The sequence below is a fragment of the Melopsittacus undulatus genome, chromosome 6 (genome assembly GCF_012275295.1).
Source record: "Melopsittacus undulatus isolate bMelUnd1 chromosome 6, bMelUnd1.mat.Z, whole genome shotgun sequence".
Lineage (NCBI taxonomy): Eukaryota > Metazoa > Chordata > Aves > Psittaciformes > Psittaculidae > Melopsittacus > Melopsittacus undulatus.
Window position 1 is genome coordinate 72,073,016 of NC_047532.1, and position 22,995 is coordinate 72,096,010.

Consider the following 22,995-nt stretch of genomic DNA (forward strand, 5'->3'; position numbering starts at 1 on the left):
CTAGAATTGCTTCCAGGTATTTGGAAGCCCTGGTGAAATGGCCATGGTGCATGGACAAACTGGATGCATACTGGTGTCACACTGCTGTATAGCCATGCAGGATCTCCTCATGGGAACCCTGAATTGCAATGAAAACCCTTCTGCTTTTGAAAGAGAGGATTGAACATTGCAGAGCTTAACTTCCTTTTATTCTTCTTTTTGCTGTTGTGTGTGTTATGGGCTGACAAATGGTTGCTCGTCTTTGTATTAGAAAAAGTTCAGGGTGAAACAGCATTTTACAGTGATCTGAAGAGTTTATCCCAAGCTCTTCTACTGCAGGGCATTTGCCTACAAGCAACCTCTTCTGCCATGGCCGGAAGACTGTAAAATTTAATATAGACCCCTTCTATATCCTTGCAAACTTCTCCCTGGACATACTGGGATATTTATCAACCTACTCTGTTTCAGTAGTAACGCAGGTAAAGCTGTATGTGGTGTAGTATTTATTTTATGCCTTCAGGTAGTATATTGACCTTGCTAGGTGAATGTGTAAAGAAACTGCAAAAAAAATGCCCTGCAGTAGTTTTCAAATCTGTAGCATACATCTTGTGAGCATACATTTTGTCTCATAAAGATACTATAATTGTAACCCAGGATAATTATAAGAATCTGTAACCCAAACAGGATTTACTCAGGATCTATTTAATCAGAACAATAAGTAGAACTTCCTGATCCTCATTTTAATTTCCCCTCCGTTTCCCCTCCCTTAGCCTTCCCCTGTGACATGTAGAGGTTGGTCTAACTTGGAGTGAGAGCTCATCTAGTAAAAGCATTTGACAGCTCCTTCAGTCTCCTCAAAAATGATTCTGTATGAAAAAGAAAGCATTAGGTTGATTCAACAAGAGTGAGTAACTTCATGGTAGCTGAAGTGCCATGGGGTCCCAAATATCTAAATTACCTGAGGTTACAGTGTATCCACTTAAGAAATTATTAAACCCATTCAAACCTCAGCTTTCTCCCACATCAGGTCTAATACTCCAGTGTAGCTGTAAATGCAGTTTCCAGGAGCTGAACACAGAAGATGAACATGATGAGAAAGGTGTGCTGAAATGCAATTTGGTACTACTTATAAAGGAGTTAGCCTCAGTCTTGCCTTCCATCTGGGGTATTAATAGGGGGCTTACAGGAATGCTGGTTAGGGAAGCAATTTTAAGAGACCTTTTGTCATGCCTGCAATGTCCTGTCATTGTGAATGGTGAATTCTTTAGTAATGCTGAGGAAAGTAAACGAAATTGCTTCAGGAAGAGCTATGTTCAAAAACAACAGTATCCTGAGTGCTCTTCAAAAGTGGAACAAATACCTTCATATTACTGAAGTGTGATTGATTTATCTTATTTCCACTGTTTTTTTGTGAACATGGAGGTCAAATAGCTTTGGAGAATATGTGTGTGCGTGCATATTTACACATACACATATGTACATGAAAGTGAGGCATTGCATGAAGCTCTTTTGGTAATCAGAGGGGTTGCTAAGCTGTGACTATTTGTGTTCTTCACTGTGGAAAGGTTTAGTCAAAGTGAAAATGCATGAGGGACTTTTGAAAGTGGTAGTTTGTGTCACTGTTGTGCTGATCATGGACTAGAGGAAAAATATATTTGCACAGATAGCGCATTATCTGAAGTCACCTGTATCTCTTTCTAGGAAGGTCTTTTCATGCTCAGTCTGTGGTTTTGTGAGCACAATCAAGTGTGATAGCTTTCTGCTGCCCACAGTGGGGACAGGGGTGCAGGCTGTCCTACTGCCCTTGGTGGGAGCCAGCCTAGGTTCTCCTCAAGCCTTCCTCTCTGCCATTCATTGCACCAAAGACCGACGGAAACTTGCTTAGTCTCTTTATTGCTGGGTTAGTTTCCTGTCACATTAATGAGTTGAATCAGCTCCTGGCGAAGACAGGTCTGATGAGCATCAAAATAGGCATAAAGTAGCAGGGAAGTGTTGGTGGGAAGAAAGGTGGAGGGAATGAGACACCCTGGTTTTGGCTGTGTTGAGATGTGGGGTGATTCATTCTGTCTCATAAACCTGCAGAGTTTGCTTTCAGTGGCTTTTCATTCCTGTGCCTGTAGAATTAGGCTTGTCAAACCTGCCATCCTGTGAGAGACTTGCTCATTTGAGTCCACCCCCATGGTCCCAGGTGGATGGCACAACACCCAATGTACATGAAGCACCAAGCTGTGCCCTAGATGTCAGTCATAGCATTTGTCACCCACAAGCCAGTATCTGCAGGCCTGCCTGCACCTAGGCTGGGGCTCCCAGAAAACTTCAAATACCATCTGTGCACTAATTCACAGTGGCTTGGGACTTCACCCCGGTGCATGGCCAAACTGTTGCACTTGTCTGCCCATGCCTTTCCCTGGTCTAAGGGCTCCCATCTCCTGAGCATGAAGCAGTATTGCAGAGTGAATTTCATTTATTAGCTGTTTTCTGATTTTTCACTTCAGAGGCAAGTCTAGGCTAATAAACTGAGAGTTTTAATCTCAAGTGCAAATTGAGAGTAGATATGAAGGAAGGAGATCATAATTGTAGCAACAAAACCTGAATTCCCTGATTCTTCACTACTAAAATTGCATGAGGAACATCCTTTAAGGTGCATTCTTATGTTTGACTGGGGGGCGTTACAAGCTTTTGAATACATTGAGCCAAGTCCCTGCTGGTTGCTGCCTTTAGGAGTATCCATGGTCTTGCTGACCTACATGAGCCATCATACCTGCAGTCAGCCAATGCTGACTGCACTTGGCTTAAAAAAATGACTCTGGGGATTAGCTTGCAAGGGTAAGGCCTATTACCATGATAACTTAAAGGCACTTTGTATTTCTGCTGTAATGATACTTCTGTTTTAAACAGAAAAGGCAGCTGCAAGGTTTGGTTGGTCTTTCTTTTTTATTGTTGCAGTTATTTGCCTGTCTTGAGATTTAAAGTAATTTTATAGCTGAGCTTGTCACACAGCAGGGAATTGAATATTTGGTAATAAGTATTTTAAACAATGTTTTAATGATTCTGGCATGTGGACTTTAGAAAACTCTCTTTGGTCTTGTTCTACAAGATGTCGCTTGACACTGTTTATTAAACAGGCAGATGCCTGTGGATCTCTATTAACATGTTTCTTCTTTTCCTTAAGGTAATCAGATGTAAGTGGGCTTTATAGGTTAATGTGTATCTTTTCTGAGGAGCTTGAAAACAAACACGATTAAGGATTTTTTTCTTATTTTTAATCAGAAATGGGAGAAATTTTTTGAAGCATAATTGGTGGTTTTGTCTTCTGCAGCAATATCCAGGTGTGTAGTCAAGCCTTCTGAAGTATGGTTACACATACCACAGACCATGTATGGGCAGCTGAGCCATCAATGACCTGTGGACCACAGTTCTAGGACCACTGTTCTGTAATGTTTATAGTCCTTGTTGGAGATTGAGCAGTGGTTTGAGCTATCCCCAACATCAGCCTGGTTCACCCAACTTGCCTGAGGTACCTTGATAAACTTGGAAAAACATTTGCCAGCAGTTAGTTTTATAGCTTTCAGATAGGGGAGTGTGGATGTTGTTCCCCTGTCCAAGGGCATGCTGTCCTTGAGTTCAGGATAGATCAAGGACTACATAAACATTCCTCAGTACTGGGGCCAACCTCATGTTGCCTCCTCTCCTTTATGCAGAGTCAAACAGTTTTAGGTACAGGGTCCTTCCTTGTTAAGAACAAAACAGATAATAAAATTAGCAAGTCTGAAGAGAAAACCTGTAGCAGGGTTCCAAAACTGATTTCCTTGCTGATTCTGCAACAGAGGCTGAGCAGAGTTGGTTAACTGAGTGGGGGATGGGGAAGAGTATAGCAGTTTTTGCTTCTTTTCCCCCCCTTTTTTTTTGTACGAAGTTTTTACATTTTTCAAGGCAAGACTGAAACTTTAACTGTTTTGAGGAGGGAAGATTTGTTTTGCTTAAACATTTGGCATGGATCGGTTTTCAAGGTTTGTGCAGTGAGACGTTTAGTGAACTCATCCTCAAAGGGTCAGTTACAGGAATTCAGCCTTCAATTGAACTTGTAATCTTGTTATTTTTAATTAGGAAAGGGCTGGTGCTCTTTCAGTTGTGGAGCCATCTTCTCCCAAGCCTGTTTCCTTCCCTTTGGCTTGTGCTGCTTCTGAGGCCTGCTGCTTTGATGGGACCAAGGCAAGCAATTGCCAACTGCCACAGCTGGAAGCCCAAGTAACGGAGCAACATTTTTCCCTTTTATGAAGGGGCCTGTCCACTGCTGAGCATTTCCAACCCGTTTGCAGCTGAGGAGGTGGGAAAGGCAGCTCCAGCACGTCCCAGTCTGCCTGGCAGCATGTGCATCACGCGTTTCAAAGCCGCCGCTCTCGTTCCGACTCTGTGGCCAGCGGCGTTTATCAGATCTTCTCCACATTCGGCACTGAGCAGATGTTCCCTTTTTTAGTATAAAGTGATGTTCCTGACGTGCTAGCTGGGATTAGGGAGGGGAAGGCTTATAAAGCTTTATGCTGGAGTGGAGCACCTATATGTCAGCATAGAAGGGCATCTGACAGGCAAGACCAAGTGGTAGGAGGGGGAACCAAACCCCAAAGCAAAATGCCTCTTTCATCTACTTTTCACTGGATGCTTGGTGTTGCAAGCAGGGTTCACATACTCCAGTACTGGGCCAAGGATTAGAGGCAGTGACTGCTAGCCTGTAGTTCAGATGTGTTAAACATGAATGGGAAGTCTCTCATATGCCCCCAGGGGTAGTGGCAAAGTTAAAGCAGAACATTGCATGTAAGTTGATGTTGAGCTTAAAGCTGCATCCTCTGGTACTCCACATCTCACTCATCAGAAAGAAATCTTTGCAAGAAAATCACTTCTCTCTCTCCAGATGTGTGGGCATCAATATGCATCAACATCCAGAATGCATTATTTCCTCTTTGAAGACCCGAAAATTACTTGCCAATAAGCCAGTTGATAGATAAAAAAGCAAGGCTTCTTACTGAGAGTCCTTTGTATGTATGTAGGTGCAGTGAATGACAAGTGCTGGTGAAGCCAAGTGACTGCATAGGAGCTGTTTAATGGAATAATAAGGGCTGGATAGAGCAGAAAACAAATTACAGAGAAGTTTGAGAGTTGTGGAAAGGAGTGCATGGAGAAAAAAAGGTGCAGACAGAGCCCCTGTAAATTCAGTGTGTCTGTGTGTGAAGGAGAAGCAGTAATTTGGGCCCATATAAAAGAAATCAAATAAAAAGGAAAACTTTAGCTATGAATTTATTTTGGAGCTTGGATGACCTGTCAAAAATGATGCTCATGTTCTGAATTAAAGGAAAATCTGTTAATGGTTTGTAGAAGTCTCTAATGCTGTAATGGTTTAGAAATGTTTATTGAGTGTCTAATAGTTCCAGTAACAACAATTATAAAATCCTGGAAATTGAAAGAGTAGCTATCAACTCTGGTTGGTTTGCACCCTGATTCAGTTACCATAAGACATCTCTAATCTCTCCTGATCTCCTTGAGGGTGCTCTCATTAGCCATCAGGTAAGACTTGGGCTATAAACTCTTTTAACTGCATGGTAGTGCCCCTTGGACAACCGGTACAGCACCATGTATTTTGGGCAAAAAGATGGCTGTGTATGTAGCTCCAAATGGAAGTCAGTGGGGATCAAGCATAAACAAAATCCTCTTAAACCAAAACTCCTGCCCTCAATTGAGTATCTTGTATAATCTTACTATTACTGTGTATTTTGGTATGTTCTTTTATAGCTATTGATGCTGCCTCAGCTGGGATATTAACACTTCCTGTGCTGGTTTGAAAATTGTTAGAACTTGTATCAGCACCTTCCAGAGTACCCATGAGTATACAAAGGACTGAAGTATACATTTGCAATTTAAGTAGGTAACACTTTGCTGAGAGGCTCAAAAGACTTTTTTTCTTAAATAAGCATAGACTGCTGAGGTCTGATTTATGTTTACACGTGTTTTTATGCATGCTTTTTGATGATGCATGAATTCCTGTGTGGCTGATCATGCAGGCAAGTATGGTTCTTTCTTTTTGCCTCCTGAAATTGATTTTATGAAGTCTGGCATTTCCTCTCTGTCATCTTCAATTTACTCATTACAGTAACAGCAGTAGTGTGGGTAAGATGGCTTGGGGAGTTTCAATTTATTGAAAATACAATGGTTTTGAAGCCTGTTTAAGCTATTTTTTTTTCTAAGCAGGCATTTCATTTTCATAGTCTACCCCCCCCTCCCCACCCTGGCTTCTGGCCCCAATACAGAGCTCTCATGTAAACCAAGCAGAATGCTTCCTGTCGTTGTCTGATAAAAAGTGCACTTCCATTCATTGTTTTCATGCAACTTCCTATCCTTTCTACGGTAAAGAGGGATAAATCTGAGAGAATTTATGGGCTATCTCTGGGGAAAAGAGACTTTCACAACAAGAAGTTTGACTGCTGTTTGGAATAATGAACAAGGAATGTTACAAATAGGTTGTATTTGTTCATTTCTTCCTTTTTATACAATCATAGTGCTTAAGACAAATTCATCCATTAACATTGGTGAAAACTGAATGCTATATTTGGTCCTTCTGTTAAGTCTGTTAAGGCACAATGATTTACTTGCATTTTAGAGAATTTGTGATGGAAGTCAGGCATCTCTGAAATAAAGCTGTCTCTGTGTTAGGGAAAGCCCTCAGTCTGAGTAATGTTAGCTACTGCTGAAAAAGGATAGGAGCTCCATGGACCTGGGACTTGTACAAGAGCATGACCTACACTTGAGTTTTAGACCAGTTGCTGGAAACTTGTCTGTTTCTACTAGTTGAGGATAACACTGGGAAAAACTCAGCAACCCTTTTTGAAACATTAACAGTGGACTACTCTGTTTTCAGTTCTTGGGCATGGAAAACAGGTTGTGCTTTCTGGGTTTATTTAAATGAAGTTCAACACATTCATGTTGTTCTGTTTATACAGTTTAAAAAGATGCTCTTATGTTAGTGGCCTGTTTTTCAAATACTCGCTTGGGAGAAGGGATGGGAAGAGAGAAAGAACATGGATGGAAGTATTTGGATGTTTAAGCATGGAAAAATACTAGAGAGGAATTCCCATAAGCGATGTTTTGCTACAAGCTTCAAGAGAAGGTAGAGATCTGACAGTACTTCTGGTCAGAAAGAGGTTACATGAAATGGAGCTCTATGGTACAGTACATCTACTTTGAAAGACTTCTTTGTTTTCCAGGTACAGATGTTTGTTTTCTAAGATTATGCCTCATGCATAGCTGTATCTCAAAGTTGTGCTCAGCAGATGTTAAACCAAACAGGTTTTAAACTCATTGCCTTTTCTGTTTAATTGATTTGAGGTGTATAAACAAGACAAATTGAGTCCCTTTTGTTAAGCAAGATACTGACTGACCTTGCCTAGCTTTGCTGTGCTCGTTCAGGCTTTGAAATAAGTTTAGCTGTATAAAGAATTAATTGGACTTGATAATTTACATATTTTTATTAAATGGGTAGCTTAGGTATAATTAATCATTTCTAAATAGCAGTACTTTGCTACAGAAGTTGAGCTCTGTTTGATGGTAAACTTTTCCAATTGAACATGCATCAATTTTATGTCCTGGTGAGGACAAAACTTCAATAGAAGCCTATTTTGAAGAAAGTAGAAGAAAGCATTTCTACTTTTGAAATGTAATTTGTTGTTCGTTTTGTGTTTTCTTTTTTCCTGCATGGAAAAAAATGTGAGATCTGTGGAGGCACCATTTGAAGTTAGATCATCTCTTCTAAACAGATGAGATAAACCTCATGTTTTTACCAGTGGTTAGAAACAGTGGGAATGGATATTTTGCAACACATTCTCCAGAGAGGCCTAAAGGATTATTTTGCTTAGAAGAAGAAAGCAGCATCAGAATGTTGTACCAAACATAACAGCAACCCAAAAAAGGTATGAAGCATGTCATCTGTGGGTGCTAATGATTCCCAGTGGGCAGGCAGAAGATGCGAGGTAGATTTTACTCTGCCTCACAGAAACATCTAGAAAGACTAAAGAAAATTGAGGATCAAAATACATTGCAGATTAAATACAATATTGAACCATCTGAATAGTTTGACCCCTACATGGAATAAATCTGGGCAGGGTTGATGATAGTGGAATTGGAATTAATTGGGGGTTGATAGCTGGGGATTGGGAGCACACAGAGCAGGAGTCTGACTGAAGCATTAACAACAGAAGCCAGTGTAAGGTACGTAGATTAATGCATAGTTCCAGATTATTGGTTTGGATATTTTTTCCCTTTGAGAAAGACGGAAGGAGCAGAGATAGTGTCAGGAAGGGGAGTTGATGAAGATTAGTGGGCTTCAAGCACTAGAATGGGGAAGCTCTGCTGTGTTTTTGCATAAGCACATGTTTTTAGTTAGTACAGCTCATACATTTTATTTAACTCTTTCTACAACCAAATCTTGCATCCGTATTGAATATTTCTTGAGGATATAGTTGTTTTTTTCCTCTTCTCAGTTCAGGTTTTATAGCTCATTTCAAAAAAATGTATGCACAGGCTAAGATTTGGGGTGTTTTGGTTGGTTTGGTTTTTAAAAAAATCAGTCTATGTCCATGAATCTTTTCCCCTGTAACATTAAACCTGTGCCCCTTGCCCCTGTGGTAATTCAGTCAAAAGTAGTTGCATCATGAAAAGTACTCTTTCATTGCTGAGAAGACTATGCTAGATGTGGTGGTAAAAGAACTCCCTGAAAAATCAGGATATGAAGGGAAACGTATCCAGCCCTGTGTGCAACAACTATGCTGTGTTTGTGGTTTCAGTACTTTTTTTCATGCACCCCCACTTAATTATCAGTGCTTATTTGTTTTCTCATACACTTTTTTGTTCCTCTGTCAGTTTCTGCTGAAATCCTGAAATGCATTCAAGGGTCTTCATTAACCTTTACTCCATTTCAGTCCTGCTTTGGCTGCAGTGCACAAAGGGTCTGCTTTTCCTTCTGTTAAAGTAGAATCTGCTCTAAGTTCATTGATATCAGTCAGTGGTTAAGTTGCAGTGATTGAACAAACTCTCATCAGTTACTCCACAAATGCAGAAAATGTGAGCTTTTAATGTTTAAAATACTTTTTCTGGGTAATTCCTAGTTCATGTAAGTAGTCTTATTGAAGGGAGATACCTGCTGCATTTCAACACAGTGCATAGTTGCATGAGGAAAGGCTTAGAAGACCTAATACGTAGGTCTTCTACATATTAGTAGATATATTACTTAGATTACTTAGATATATTACTTAAAATAAGTACATAAGTAAGTGTTGGGAACATACTGTAAAATATCTACATATTAGTAGATGTATCTATATATCTGTTTTAAGTAATATATTACTTAAGTACATAAGTGTTGGGACATACTGTGAAAAGGCCAAATGTCATTGAGGTTTTTTGTCCTAGTATCAAGTAAACATGTAGAAAGGGCAAAGAGGAGAGAATATCCAAATAAGAATGGAATTTATTTAATTCTGTGCACTTACTGCTTTTATCTCATTCCCCAGCCCTCTGAAATATCAAAGCTTTTATTGCAGTATTGAGCATATCCTATTGTAATTGCTGGGAGGGTTTGAAAATGAAGGTTAAATAACAAAAAAACCCATCCCACACTTTAAAATTTGTTTCTTAAAGTATCCAGGAGTTGCTTTTTTTTTTTTTTTTTTGTCAGAACATATCTACAGTCATTTTAGTTCCACCCTTCTCTGACTATGTACTAAGGCAGAAAAGTGATATTAAAACATCCCCAAATTTTGTTTGGCACTGAATTTCTTCCTGCTTACCAAAGTGATGGCAGATTAGCAGCAGTATCATTTTGTGTTGTATGTGCTGTGTTTCCTCAGAGTTGGAACTGCTGCCATGAGCTGTATAGAACAAGAAAACCATAATGTTCTCCTCCTCCTCCCAGCCAAACAGTCTGGAAGATACAAAAATCAGCAGTAGATTGTACAAATACAAAATGCTTTGGACAGTAATATTCTACTTCAGTCTTCCTACTGGCTAGTGTGAAGGCCCTATGTACAAATCTTCTTTCAATATCTTGTTTCTCTCCTGTGCATCTTATGGTGGTCACACTTGCTCAGAGAGGAAAATTGTGTAGTCCCCGAAGAGTCTTTGACAGTCCAGCTTCTTCTTCTTGATGATCATGGTGGAAATGCTTCTCCTTTTCCATGAGGAGAAACACTGCTGTTTCCTCTATGCCACTGCCTCTCATCACAAAGCAGCTGTGGTATTTCCTACCATCTCATTTTGTCTTTTCCATCTCTCATGACTTCGGGCTGCTTGCCAGAATTGACTGATCCTGAGCAGGGATCTCTTACGGTGCTCACTTAGGAGCTGAAGCTGGTTTTTCATGGTCATCTGTAGTAAAAGCTGCTCTTTGTATTGGTGGTAGAGGTTGTCCATTGTCCTCTACTCCATTTGAATCACCAGCCACTTGGCTTCCCAGGTGGTGTTCCATGAAGGGGTATGCAGGAAGGAATTTAGTAGTTGTTGCAGAGCCACCCATACTAAATAATAGTAATGACTTATGTTTTCTCTTTAAGTGACAGGCACTCCTCCTCTCTGTAGATTCTGAGTTACTTCAATCTTTTGAGTACAACTGTTGGGTATAAATGCTTCCCTCAGTGAGAAACGCTTAATGAGAGGAAGGTTGTGTAGGTGGTAACTATTCCACAAGGAATAGTGGCCTTTTGCCCATGCACTTTGTATCCTTAGAAATGAATGGTAAAGGTTATAGAAAGAAGTTATTGCTAAATCTACTCAAGTGCTCTGCAGTGAATCTTAACCTTTTCAGTTCAAGAGAAAATGGCTTCCCCTCCTCTTGTTTATACATAATCCTGTTATCATTCAAAAGTAGGTTGAAGGATCCTGTCTCTTTTCTTCCTCCTTTTCCAGTTGTCATTGTCACTAGCTGATGTAAAACAAATACCCTTAAATTAACCTTCTTCAAAAGAAATTTGTGAAAGTCTGTCATTTGGGCATACTGAAATCTCTGCTTGGACAGTCAGCCTCCTTCGAGATGTGCTTTTCAGCATATGAAGTTATGAATTCTGGCAGGATCTGCAGTCATTTATATTACTTTGTACCTGACAGCACAGAGATCTCTGGTGTTCCTCGAGTCTGGATTTTGAATTTTTTGTCTTCCTGTATAATGACTAGATTTGTGTCATTCCTTCATTCAAAAAACAATTAGAATAGAGCTGCCCTTCTCCTAAGGAGTGTAATATCCCATTGGTGTAGCTTGTATCCTCTGGCGTGGCATATGGGAACCACTATAGCGTGCCATGTGGCCTCCAGCAGAGATTGACACAATCTGCAGGAGCTGATCATGCTTTTCAGCTGACAACAGTGTAGAAATCTCCATGGAAATACAACAGAATGTATATTAGCCTTTACAATTTGAGTAAAATCCATCACAGTTATGAGCTGCTCTTGGGTTGCTGTATTATCCCCTTTAGTGTCTTACTCCCATTTCTGCTACTTTCTTCCAGCAGAACACATGTTACTCATTAGTAGCATGGATGATATGGGAAACAAGAATGTTGAAAATTGTATTGAATAGGTTCCAGATGTTTGTATCAAACAAGGTTGGGTCTGCACTAAGATTTCCTTTAAAAAACTCTTATTAATTGCAAGTGGAAAATAATTCAATTCTAAATGATTCTCTAGAATTCAGAATTTGCTAAACACTTGCCATTATTAAACACTTGCCATCATAAAACACATATGTAATAAGCGGTTCTTATAATACTGCCTAACCTGCTTTCCATCTTCAAAAGGCTTTTGAGGCATTAAGCAACTGAAGTTTGACTGTGGGAAGAGCCAGGATTTGCTAACAAGGTTAACTGGATGCATGCTCCAAAGTTAAACAAAAGCCCAGTGGTGGCTGTGCGTGCATACTTGTGTGTGTTCTTACAGAGAAGAAACGAAAGGTTTGTAGGAGCACAAAGATGTATAAACTGTAAGATACTTTTGACTCTTTAAGTGCCACTTCGATGGGGGTGAATGCAGAAGAGTATATGTGTTTGGAGCTGATGAGGCAATCTTGGATTGCTCATTGGATGAACTTGCCCTTCAGCAGTGACGGTAGTGAATTTTGGCAGGACGTTGTTGTTGCTGATGAAGGTGAGGTCAGCAGGAACAGGCTGTGGGGCTGGAGCAGGAAGCTGACAGAGCCCAGTCCTAGTGTTTGTAGAGGGCTGAGCAGCACAACAGTAAAATCCAGGCAGGATGAGCCTGCAGCTTCACATTGGCTCTCAAATAGAAGCAGGCAGTGCAGAAGTGATAAATAATCAGATTTGTAGTGTCATAAAAAGGGATTGCTGTTTGGTTTTTTTTTCAGTGTGGTAAATATGCATTTTTAGGATTTGAACTGCCTTGGAGAAGTAGCTAGTTTTCCAATGGTGGCAGGAAGGAGTATGAGCAGGAGGGGTCTGTGAGGGAGCCAAGAGCCAGAGCAGCTAACTTGAAAAGATGAGAGCTCTTGCTGCTGCCACTGGGGTGAGCATGCTTGTAGTGGCACTTACCTGTCTTTGACTGGGCCAGATCTGCAAGTGCAGTACAAAGTGCTGGAAATAAAATTACTTAACATTTAATGAATAGCTCAGGCAGCACTGGGGTGTGTGCAGTGTAAAAATAAACTATTTTATGCATAAAGAAATGGATAAATGGAGAGAAGGTGGCTTGTGCCTTAGACAGGCTGACCATCAGTGGACTTTGTGAGCCTGAGACAAGTTCTGCTTTCACTTGGCATTACCTCCAGGCATGCAAACATATGCTGGGTATGGCACTGCACCCCATGTAGTGGCTGGGCAAATGTATGTATTTCAGTGCATTAAGATTGCTGTTTGGTACTGCCAGCAGCACATTTAAGAGAAATAATGTTCATGAGAGTCTTGAGCTCCTAGGAATGGTATTATGGATCTAGGACATAGCTACACAAGCACCTATGCAAAACTTGGCAAAAATGCCTCATCTGGAGTAGCCCTTCTGTTACTTACCCCACCATCATTCCTTGTATGTAGGCAGCCTTACAACATATGTGGTCTGAATGCAGTGGAACCAGCCCTCAGTGGGTACTCTGATCTTCTGTTCCAATTTTGAGGACCAGCTGCTTAAGAGGCTGGTCTGAAAGCAACTCTACCAAATGCAGGAACTCTGCAAAAACAGTTTCTCATATGGAGTAGCTTAGAGCAGCTCTGTGCCCTGTTTGTCCAAAACACAGCTGACAGAAGTGGCATGCCAGTGGGGCGATGGGGTTTCTGCAGGATATCTGGCCCACTTCCAGCCAGGATGGAGCACAGGCACAGCAGGCATGCTTTGCTCTGCTCTTTGCTGTGTAGATAAGCTCAGCTGTGCACAGTTATCCAGGATGTGAACTTCTGCTCCCTTTGGAGAGTATTTTAGTCTTGCATGTCAAGCAGAACAGAGGGCCTTGCAAGAAGGGCTTGCTTAAGCACATTTGAGGTGCCAGCAAGGGAGTCAGTTACAGACAGCTTGAATGTACCAGTCACTGTCGTCTTTGTGTTGATGAGTCCTTGTAGGAATTGAGGGGAAAATCCAGGTGTCTTCTCTTCTAATATGACCCATCTGTACAGGATAAAGATCAAATGAAGGCTGGATGGGAGGATTGATAGATGTCCTGTGTGGAAACAGGTGTTCACAAGGGAATTCCCTCTTCAGAAAGGGAGTTGCTAGCTGTTTCTCCTGAATCTTTCCTAAGTTGTTTTTGTCAACAACTCCATTTCTGTTGAGTTCTGAGTCTTGCACCTTGTTCTTCATGTGTGCTTTATGATACAAGCATCTTAGCAAATGTCAACTCCATTTTGGTCTGCAAGAAAGAATTCAGGGAACGAACACTCCTTGGCTCTCTATTTATTCCACAACCCAAGAAATGCTTGTGGCATTCAGAAATGCTTTTTGTGCAGCTTGTATAACCTGGTCTGCTGCAGGGCTTGAACACCAGTGGCTGGCCTAATTGATTAGTAGGTTCTCTGATCTACGCTTGTACATCAGGAAAACAAGGCCTCTCTGCTGGTTGTGTTACTGTTACAAATTCTAAATACTTCTTCAACCATTACAAAGGGCAACTTTTTCATAGTTTGTGTTTTTAGTGGTTTGGTTTTGGTTTGGTTTTTAACTGAGTATTGTTGCTTGGACAGGTCACACTTTGTGTATGCATTCTTAAGGAGGAATTAAACCCAAATCAACCTTAAATCCTCCAGGCTGGTGGTCAGTGCTACTACCAAGCTCCTTCTGTACAGAGTAGAACGTTTATCATGTTTCCCAAGCACAGGCATGTCTAATTCATGCCTTGAGCATTGCTGTTAACAAATATTCCTGTTCTGCGGGAGCTGGTGGGATATGTACTATGCACTGGTGGGTTTCAGGAATGGCCCCTTCAGCAGGACAAGGCACGCATGGCCCAAGCCACTGTGGAAATCTCCTTGTGCTCAGGGGCTTTGCTTTTTCCAGATGAAGTCTGGTTTAAGATGGACTCTGTCTTCCAAACAGCCAGCTGCTAGCTGTGTCGTGAGTGAACTGCCTTTGTAATCAGTGCTAATATAATTAAACATATGTGTGCACATAAGTCGAATGACCTCTGGGGCTGCAAATAGCTGGATGTAGACTTCACAAAAGCAGATGGAGCTCTGCCATTTGATCAGCTGAGGATTTGCTTTCATTTTGAACTGGTTTTGAAAGAAGTATTTTACTTCTGTTACAGATGCATGCTCTCCAAGGGGGGAAAAAAGTCATGGTTCTAGCTTTTATTTCTCTTTCATGCCTTGCAGCCTCTGACCTGACTGGTTGATGTGTGTCTCATTCTTATCTGAGTGGTTTTGGTGCAAATCAGGGGTTAAGCTAGTTGTGTTCCCCTGTGACCTTCTGAATCAAAAACATACAGTATCTGTTACTGTCAGGGGTGGGTTTGAGTCCTTTTGGAAAAGCAGGGCTGCGTTTCATAAATATTTGTCTTGCTTTAGTTTCCTGAGATATAGTTTAAATATAAACTGCTGCCTATGTTTCAGCTTTTGTGCTATCTTGCTGTATCACATCATGCTGTCTCACGTACTATATAAGAGTATGGCACTACATCATGCTGTGGTGATTATTCAAAAGGGCGTACACTCTGTTTTGGACTAGATATCTGTTATCAGTGTAGATAATTGCTGTCAGACACAAACTCAGTAAACAAACATTTCATTTTTATCATGTGACAGATGCCTGCTGTTTTGTACAATCTATTTGAACAACATTCACTATAAATCAGCACTGCTTCAAAAGCAACAAATCCAACTCTCCCAAATCCTTCCTGATGTAATTACCTGTGTACTAGAGATTAACTTTTCATTGTTATGTGTACATGATTGCGTTTTTCAATGCTTGGAGATAACAATGTTTGACATAAATAATTCACATCTAAGATGACCCAACTCCTCCTACTACTATCACCACTTTGGGGTTTTTTCGTTTGGTTTTGGGTTTTTTTTTTCCTCTTTAATCCTTGATTTTTCTCCCTGGTAAAAACAGGACTACCTTCAATTTGGAATTCATACTTTCAGAGAGAAATGAACGAACGAGTTAGTGTATTCAGTGAAAATAAATGTCTTCATTTTGTGGATAATGAACACGAAGCCCCTGTTTGTGTTCCTATGGGCTTTATGACCAAAAGGGTGATGATTATTTGACAGGTGTAATCTGTGTATAGCTCTTTTTTCCAAATGATGTGCTTCTGTGTCTTCCTCTGCAGGTCCTGTGCCTAGGAACGAATGTGTCTTGTCTCCTGTTAACAATTCGCACCCAGTCCATGCCTTGCTGGAGAGTTTCACGGTGTTGTCTGGCTGTGCAAGCCGAGGCACAACAGCCCTGCCACAAGAGGTGCACGTCCTCAATCTCAGAAATCCTGAGGAGGGGCTTGGCCATCATGAAAGAGAGGTAAAGGGGAAATTGTTTTTTGTCCTGATCCCTGGCTACGAGTGTGTCTGCAAATGGGATTGTTCTGCATTAATTTGCTGAATGAAGCTATTTTTGAATTGTGACCAGAAGGAAGCATGCACAGTGTGTGTGGATACTTTCCACCTATGCTTTGTGCGTCATGAATAAACCACTTGCATACCCAGCCACTCTCTCCATCACCTTTCACAACCACGAAGTATACTTTAAAAAGGTGGCAGGGTGGGCAAAGGAAATAAGAAACAGATTTAGATCTACAAGAGGCCTTTTGCAGAATTGGCTGCCTTCAAAGGCAGATCGTTTACCTAAATGTGTTGTAAATTAGCGTGAATACCTTTGGATCCCTGCCAAGGCCACTTTAAACAAATATTTAAGTTCAGATTCTTTTACCTCTGTAATACATCCTTAATGTTTCGCTGTGGGGGGACTGCCATACAGAAAACAAGTGTTGCTGACTATGGAAGTACGTCAGTACAGTCCAATTACTTATTTATGTACGTTGCACTCAGAGGGACTGGCAAGAACTTCAGCTGCTCTGAAAGCAACAGCACAAGCAGAAATTTTTTGATGTTAAGTTGTGCAGTACTGTTGTTTACTCTCAAAACACATCAAAACAGAGTGCTGAAAAGAAAACATTTCATGGCATGACAGCAGAGCTTCTTAGTTCATGTTCTTATAGTATTACACACACAAATCCTTAATACTGTGTCCTGTGAGAGCAATGAGCATGTACACAATTAGCAGAATTTGTAATGAGAGAACAAAGATGATGATCTTGCAGGCAAAAGCTTAGAAAAAGAGGGTCTATTATCTGTGCTGAAAGAACTTTTAAGTGGAGTCTTTTATATAAAGTCATTTAAATAAAGGCAGATACTCTTGGACATAATCAAAGTCTTTCCACTGGCTTCAATAGCAGCTTTGTTGGGTTTGTGGTATGTTCAGCTCAATGTGTCTTGGATTCATCCATGAAACTTCAGCTGTTGTGTTCACTTTCAGTGTATACACTGTCTAAAATGTCTGGTGTATGATGAAAAAGTTGTTTACTATTTTTTCAGTAGGCATCTCATGGGCTGCCCTTAATCAAAAATGTCAGGTCTTTCTCAGTTCAGCTGTCATTAAATGAATAGAAAAGCACTTTGGGTTTTTTGTGGGGCTTGGAATGAGGAACAGAGATTTTTATATTTGTTCTGGGTTTTTTGTTTTGGTTTTAAAAGCCTTACTTAGTTTGCCAGGCACTGGATTGTCGTGTGTTGAGTACACTGTGAATGCCTGACAAAGCATAGGTACAGTCAGTTCTTTGGGCATGAAAGCTAAAGCTGTATGTGATTCTGCTATGTATTTGTCATTGCCTCTTTCATCACTCAGGGACCTTTAAGTCTGTTAGTGAGTCATAGACAAATTTAATATGGGAGGTGGTACTTCTTACAAGGCGATCACCAATTTTGTTGAAAACAGGCAGAAGAGTGTTCTCGCTGTGAGAACATGGGATAGTGGGAACTGGTAACTTCTAAGTTACTAAAGGGTGCCCGGGGATGGGATGGAGCAGGCTACAGCTGGGGCTTGTGCCTCCCAAGAGACCAGAATGAATCAGCTCAAAGAGCCCATTTGCATAACCCTAGTTTTCGCTCTGGTTTAATGCTGTTGGCACTGCTTGTGTAACAGTGTGCACACACAATGTGAGCAAGTCACATGTGCACAAGGCTGCAGGCTGCACCACTGCTGTCTGGTCCTTGACAGAAAGACACGAGATTTAAATATTTGGCTTGCAATAAAAATAATTGCTGTCTAGCAGAAAGAGGCTGTTTGTGCCTCCTCTAGCATGCTTACAGTAAGAAAGCAGTTTGCCCCAAGCTGTCCTTTCCAAGTGCTTCTTTGGTATACCAAAGTGTAGGGCAGAGAACATGCTTAAGGATTTGTAGCCCTTAAGCTCCTTCCCTCATCTCCCAACCAGTTTCCAGTCACAGCCCTTCCTTGGAGATAGAGGGCTGCTCTAAAAATGCACAGGAAACTGAAGCAAGGCTTGCTGGCAACAGTGTCAAGCAAAAAAGCGTAAACAACATGGAAAAGATCAGATTTTACTTATAGGATCAGAGCCGGAAAACAAAGCAGAGCAAATGTTATCTTTTCACTTATTGTAAAAACCAGCTGCAAGTGGCCTTTTGTCTTAAAGTAGAATGTACCCATCACTTCAGTTACATTAGCTTGATTTACCAACTGAGGTATTTCCTGCTGCCTGCCAATGCTGATAGCAAAGGTAGAGATCTGTTTGTCACCCAGTATTTCCAGGATACTCCAAAATAAAACCAGTATTTTTGTTTGACAGTGCCTTAGTTAGATTTAGCAGCATCAAAAGCATGTTTAAAATAAATCATGCACTTGTTCAGAGGTTGGTTGTAGTTTTGATAATGTGGAATGCAAAATCTGAGAATCTTTAAGTGAAGGCTTTCTCTGGGGGAGGAGGTCAGCTTATGTTTTGTTTTTAACCTGCTCTGTGCTTGATGCTGCTAAATTACACATTCCTTACTTGCTGGGAGGAGTGTAAACTTCCCCTAGCAAATTCCTTGGAGGGCTTATGCATGAAACATACTCGTGCAGTTATCCCGGTTCTCATTAAAATGTGTATGCATTAGTTTAACTTATTTTGACATTTGTGTAGAATATGCAGACAAGTGCTAGCAAATTTAAGCATAGGAGGGGTGGTTGATGCAGAGAAGAAGGCATGGCAGGGGCATGTTTCTCCTGTGATACATGCAGGGTTTCTGTAAAGATACTTAAAGTTTGGGTGCTTTTTCTTCCCTGTAAATGTGAATAAATAATAATAATAAAAAAGGTGAACTGGAAGTTTATGGGTTTATGAGTTCTGAGCAAACTTTGCAATACTAAATCAGTACTTTACTGCTTTCATGTTAAGACTGAAATCTGGTCCTGTCTGTGATCAAATGCTGTGACTGTATCTGTGATCTTCAAGGGATTTGTATTTTACTTCATTAATCCCTGTTGGGGTGAAATCTCATTTGCAGAGACTATGAAGGCACTTTCTTCAAGTAAAAACCCCCAAAGTTCCAATCTTTTTCAAGTATTTCTTAGAAATGTCTTTTTATCACAATTCATATTGACTATGCTTTATCATAGGAAATAGAATACGGGTGCATGTAATAGCCACAAGTGTTTATGTTGAATTTGGCATGAGGAACGCAAGCCTTTTCTGTTTGTTTTATTTGATCAAGTATTCCTGGGGAAGTGAGTGCATGTGTGCATTTCTGTACTCTGATTTGGTTCTCAGCTAAAAGCCTGCAGCTACTGAACCCTACCCAAAGACGAAGAGAAAGTTACTGTATCTTCACTGTTTCAGTTTCCCTGGTTTTAGAATGCAGGTAGTTGCTTTCTCATGGAGCTGCTTGTTCTAAGAAAAGGTTATTGTTGTGGAGGCACTTGGAAACTAGAGATTTGCACCAGAAAAAATGCATCTAGAAAATGTAAAACTTATTTGAAGATGAAAGTCGCTTCTTAGTTATCAAGTCCTAAGTTAGTGGAGGAGTCTTTTATTTTACCTGTCAGTTGGATTTCCCTGAGCTGCTTCAGGCATGCAGCCACAATTGAAATAGCTGAAGGCGGAGCAGTGGCATATAAAATTAATCTCATGTGAATACTTAGGATCGAATACATATGAATACATGGAGACAAAGTTCCTGGCGATGGATTCACTATTGTTTTCATTGACATCCTCATCCTCAATAGCTTTTATGCATGATACAGATGTTTAACACATGTTATGTGAAATGAAGGCAGGAAAATCAAGGCCTCATCTTTATTTCTATAATTTTGAGTAACGGCACTGAGGCTACAGTGGTTTGACAGATTTCCCCCATGGTTTAATCACTGTTACTTGGCAACAGTTTCAGAATAAAAAATATTTTCCTTTGAGAGCAAACCTGATATTAGAATGCCTGTTAGTTCCTGTGGAGCTGGCTAATGATAATAGCCAGGTATTTACTAGTGCTGTATCTCAGATTCCTGAGTCTGACCCACTTTGAAGTCATAAAATGATGGGCAAACTTATGTAAGTCCAGTGCTTAAGTACTTTTTGAAGAGATCCTCTACGTTGTAAAAACGTGACAGGAAAAGACTCTGGAACAGTCACCTGATAATGTATTTCTACATCCTGGCCTTTGCAATGCATCCTGAATTCAAGATAATTCCTTTGTGTCACAGTGGTTATGTATTTTAGGACTATGAAGACACGGACAAGGAGGGTGATGAAAACCTGGTTCATTTTGCGTGTATTTCCACATATTTACTCTAGTTCCCAGTATGTTCATTGTAACAGTTCTCAGAAATTTAACACCAGAGCTTTACCCAAGGCTATGTTAGGGAAAAACGTTTTATTTCATGCTCAGGCATCCAGAGATCTGAGGACAACCTTGAGATTCAGCTGTGATAAAGGGGCCACTTTTTGAGTGTGGTTTAAACATGCTGACCTGCTGCACCAGGGCCATGGCTGGGGGGCCCTGGAGGTCGTGTGTCACCAGCAGACAGGAAGGGGATCTAAGGTTTGTTATTTGACAGCTGGAGTTTGTGATGGGTTTGTTACCTAGTCACTGGTTTGATTCCATTTTGTTTATTCCTTCCTCTAAGAGTGCATTTGTTAAAGCAAGTTTCCATTTAGCGTCCGTCAATGTCTGCTCTAGGCTGTTTCCTGAGACTTTAGGATCTCACACAGTAAAAATAAGTTCACTTTCTTTTTCTACTGCAGCTTTTCAGTGCTAAGCTCTCCATGTCAGCTTGACCAGCTGCTCTAAAACTGACAAGACAGGCTGGTTTGATTTGTATTTTTGAAGCACCCTGCAGTTTGGGCTTAATAATCCAAATTAAAGTAATTGGGTCATTATTCAATGCAGTCCTGAACCTACAGTAAAATAAGAAGCTCAAGAACAAAGAGTTTGTTACTTCTGTGAGATCAAACCTTTGAGTAAGACCACAGATTTCACTAATGTTCATATTTGATTTGTGCACTGCCAGGTCACTTGGCTGTACAAATTTGATGTTTCTGGTGAGCTGAACAGAACACGTGGTGCAGAATTAAGCTGGGAAGTAAAGGACATGTTTTTTGGTTTGCAAGGCTGCATTGCATCTGCCCTGTGCTCATTTACTGTGGTGTAGTGGGAAGCCTGCACTGCTGCGCATGGGTGTATTTGGTACTTCTGGTTGGCCAAAAAGCCTTTGTTCTGAAGGGAAACAGCTGCTGCTTTAGAAGAAGCTTTCAAAGATAAAGGACTGTGCCTGTGCCTCTGCCAGGGTACTGACCGTATCTGAACATTGCATGGGAATGTTGCTGCTCTTGCGTCTCAACTTTCTGACCACCCTTGGTTGGCAGCAGTAATGGATATCTAGCTATGGCAACAGACATACAAATGGCAGTGCAAGTATATGCAGGGGTTTAGAACCAGGTGTGGCATGAACTACCTATAGCGAGATAGCTTGAGAGAAGAGTGGTGCAGGTGACTACGTTCCTGTGGTAGCTCTGCTGGCTCACCAGCATGGTTTCACAGGCTGTTGTTACTCTCTTTCCCCACAGCCTTGTTCAAGAGCCCTTTTGAGGCTGCCTGGGTGCTGGACTGAATCAGAAGTGAAGCACATGGTAGACCTTAAGGCTCTAAATGATGCTGGCAGCGTGCTCCACAGAAATGTAATCATTCGGTGTTTTTCTAAGATGATGCCATGTTTACTGAAAGTGGCAGCTTGTATGCAGCTAATACACTATATGGCACTGATGTCTTAAAAGGAGCACTGAATTGCCATGTCTTTAAAAAACAAACCAACAGCCACCCGGCCTCCATTTCTTGGAGCCCTTACAACCCTCTTCCTTCTCTTCATTAGCACTTTGAAACATCTGTGCTTGCATAAAATCCAGCCTTTTTTAATGTGTTTTTTTTTTTTCATCTTGTTTACTCTGGACTGCAGTGTTTGTGGGATGTTTTTAGCCAGCTCTGAATTTGCTGGTCATTGGGATTTGGCAATCTTTTCAAGTTCTGCCCACCAGAACTGCCAAAGGAAGTCAAGTGTCGGCCAGAGGAGTCTGTTTGTGCAGAGCCTGCTGTCCTGCAGGAGCGTGGCTTGGTGCATGCTACCCTTAAAGAGGCATCAGTGACCTCTCCTGCCTTGGAAAGCCATGATATTTTCCACGGTTAGAAAAGGGACTGTTTGCTGTGCACAGGAAGTGAGACCTGTTCTCAGTTTCAGAGCTGCATGGAACGGTGACTGAAGCTATGCCAAGGCCCAGCACAGAAGGCTAAAGGGTTCAAACAGAAGAATGTCAGAAGGACTTCTCTGATCTCTCATATTGTTCAGTTTTGCTGACTGCTATTTAAAATGACCTGCTGGACTCTTCTTTCTTCTGCTTCAAGTGCCCAGCAGGTACTGATATGCAGTTGTAGGACTGTAGAGGGAAAGGGGGCTACTGCTGCTGTCTTTACTAGATGAACTCTTCTGCTGCTTGTGTGTGTAAGCACTCTGTGCACATACTTGCATGTTCTCTTAGTGTGTTTTGATTTTCATCCTAAACTGTGATTCACATTTGTGGTCTTCAGCCCCCTCCTCAAAGCTTCTCTCTGACATGCCCTGGAGTATTTATGAATTACTGCTTTGTTTATAGTCAATTTCCCCAAGAAAAGGTAATTAAGGAAGTGATGACATTTCCAGGAGTCTGTTTCTATCACAAACCTGATGGGCAGGTTCCAGTCTAGCTTTGAGCTCATAGAATCAGAATGGTTTGGCTTGGGAAGGACCTTAAGTTCCAACCCCCAGCTATACATGAGAGAGGTACCACTTGTCATGAGTGGTTATGTTTGTGTTGTTCTCTGGAGTGTCTGTTTGAACGAAAAGCTGTATTTAGTGAACCTGTTCTCCTCCAACTTCCCAGCACTGAGGAAAACTTCCGATACAAATTGTGTAGAGCTGTGCCTGACAGTCATGCTCCTTTTGCATCAGCTAAAAAAGTGAAACCTTGCAGTGGCA

The 22,995-nt window shown here is 41.1% G+C and overlaps 1 protein-coding gene across 3 annotated transcripts in view; it reads left to right on the forward strand.

The window, feature by feature from the left end:
* Nucleotides 1–22,995, forward strand: part of TGFBR3 (transforming growth factor beta receptor 3) — a 119,048-nt gene that overhangs the window by 34,165 nt on the left and 61,888 nt on the right. For all 3 annotated transcript variants that reach the window (XM_034064005.1, XM_034064004.1, XM_005153919.4), the window contains one exon: nt 15,779–15,963. In XM_034064005.1, the coding sequence (XP_033919896.1) occupies nt 15,779–15,963 (185 nt within the window). The remainder of the gene's footprint in view (nt 1–15,778; nt 15,964–22,995) is intronic.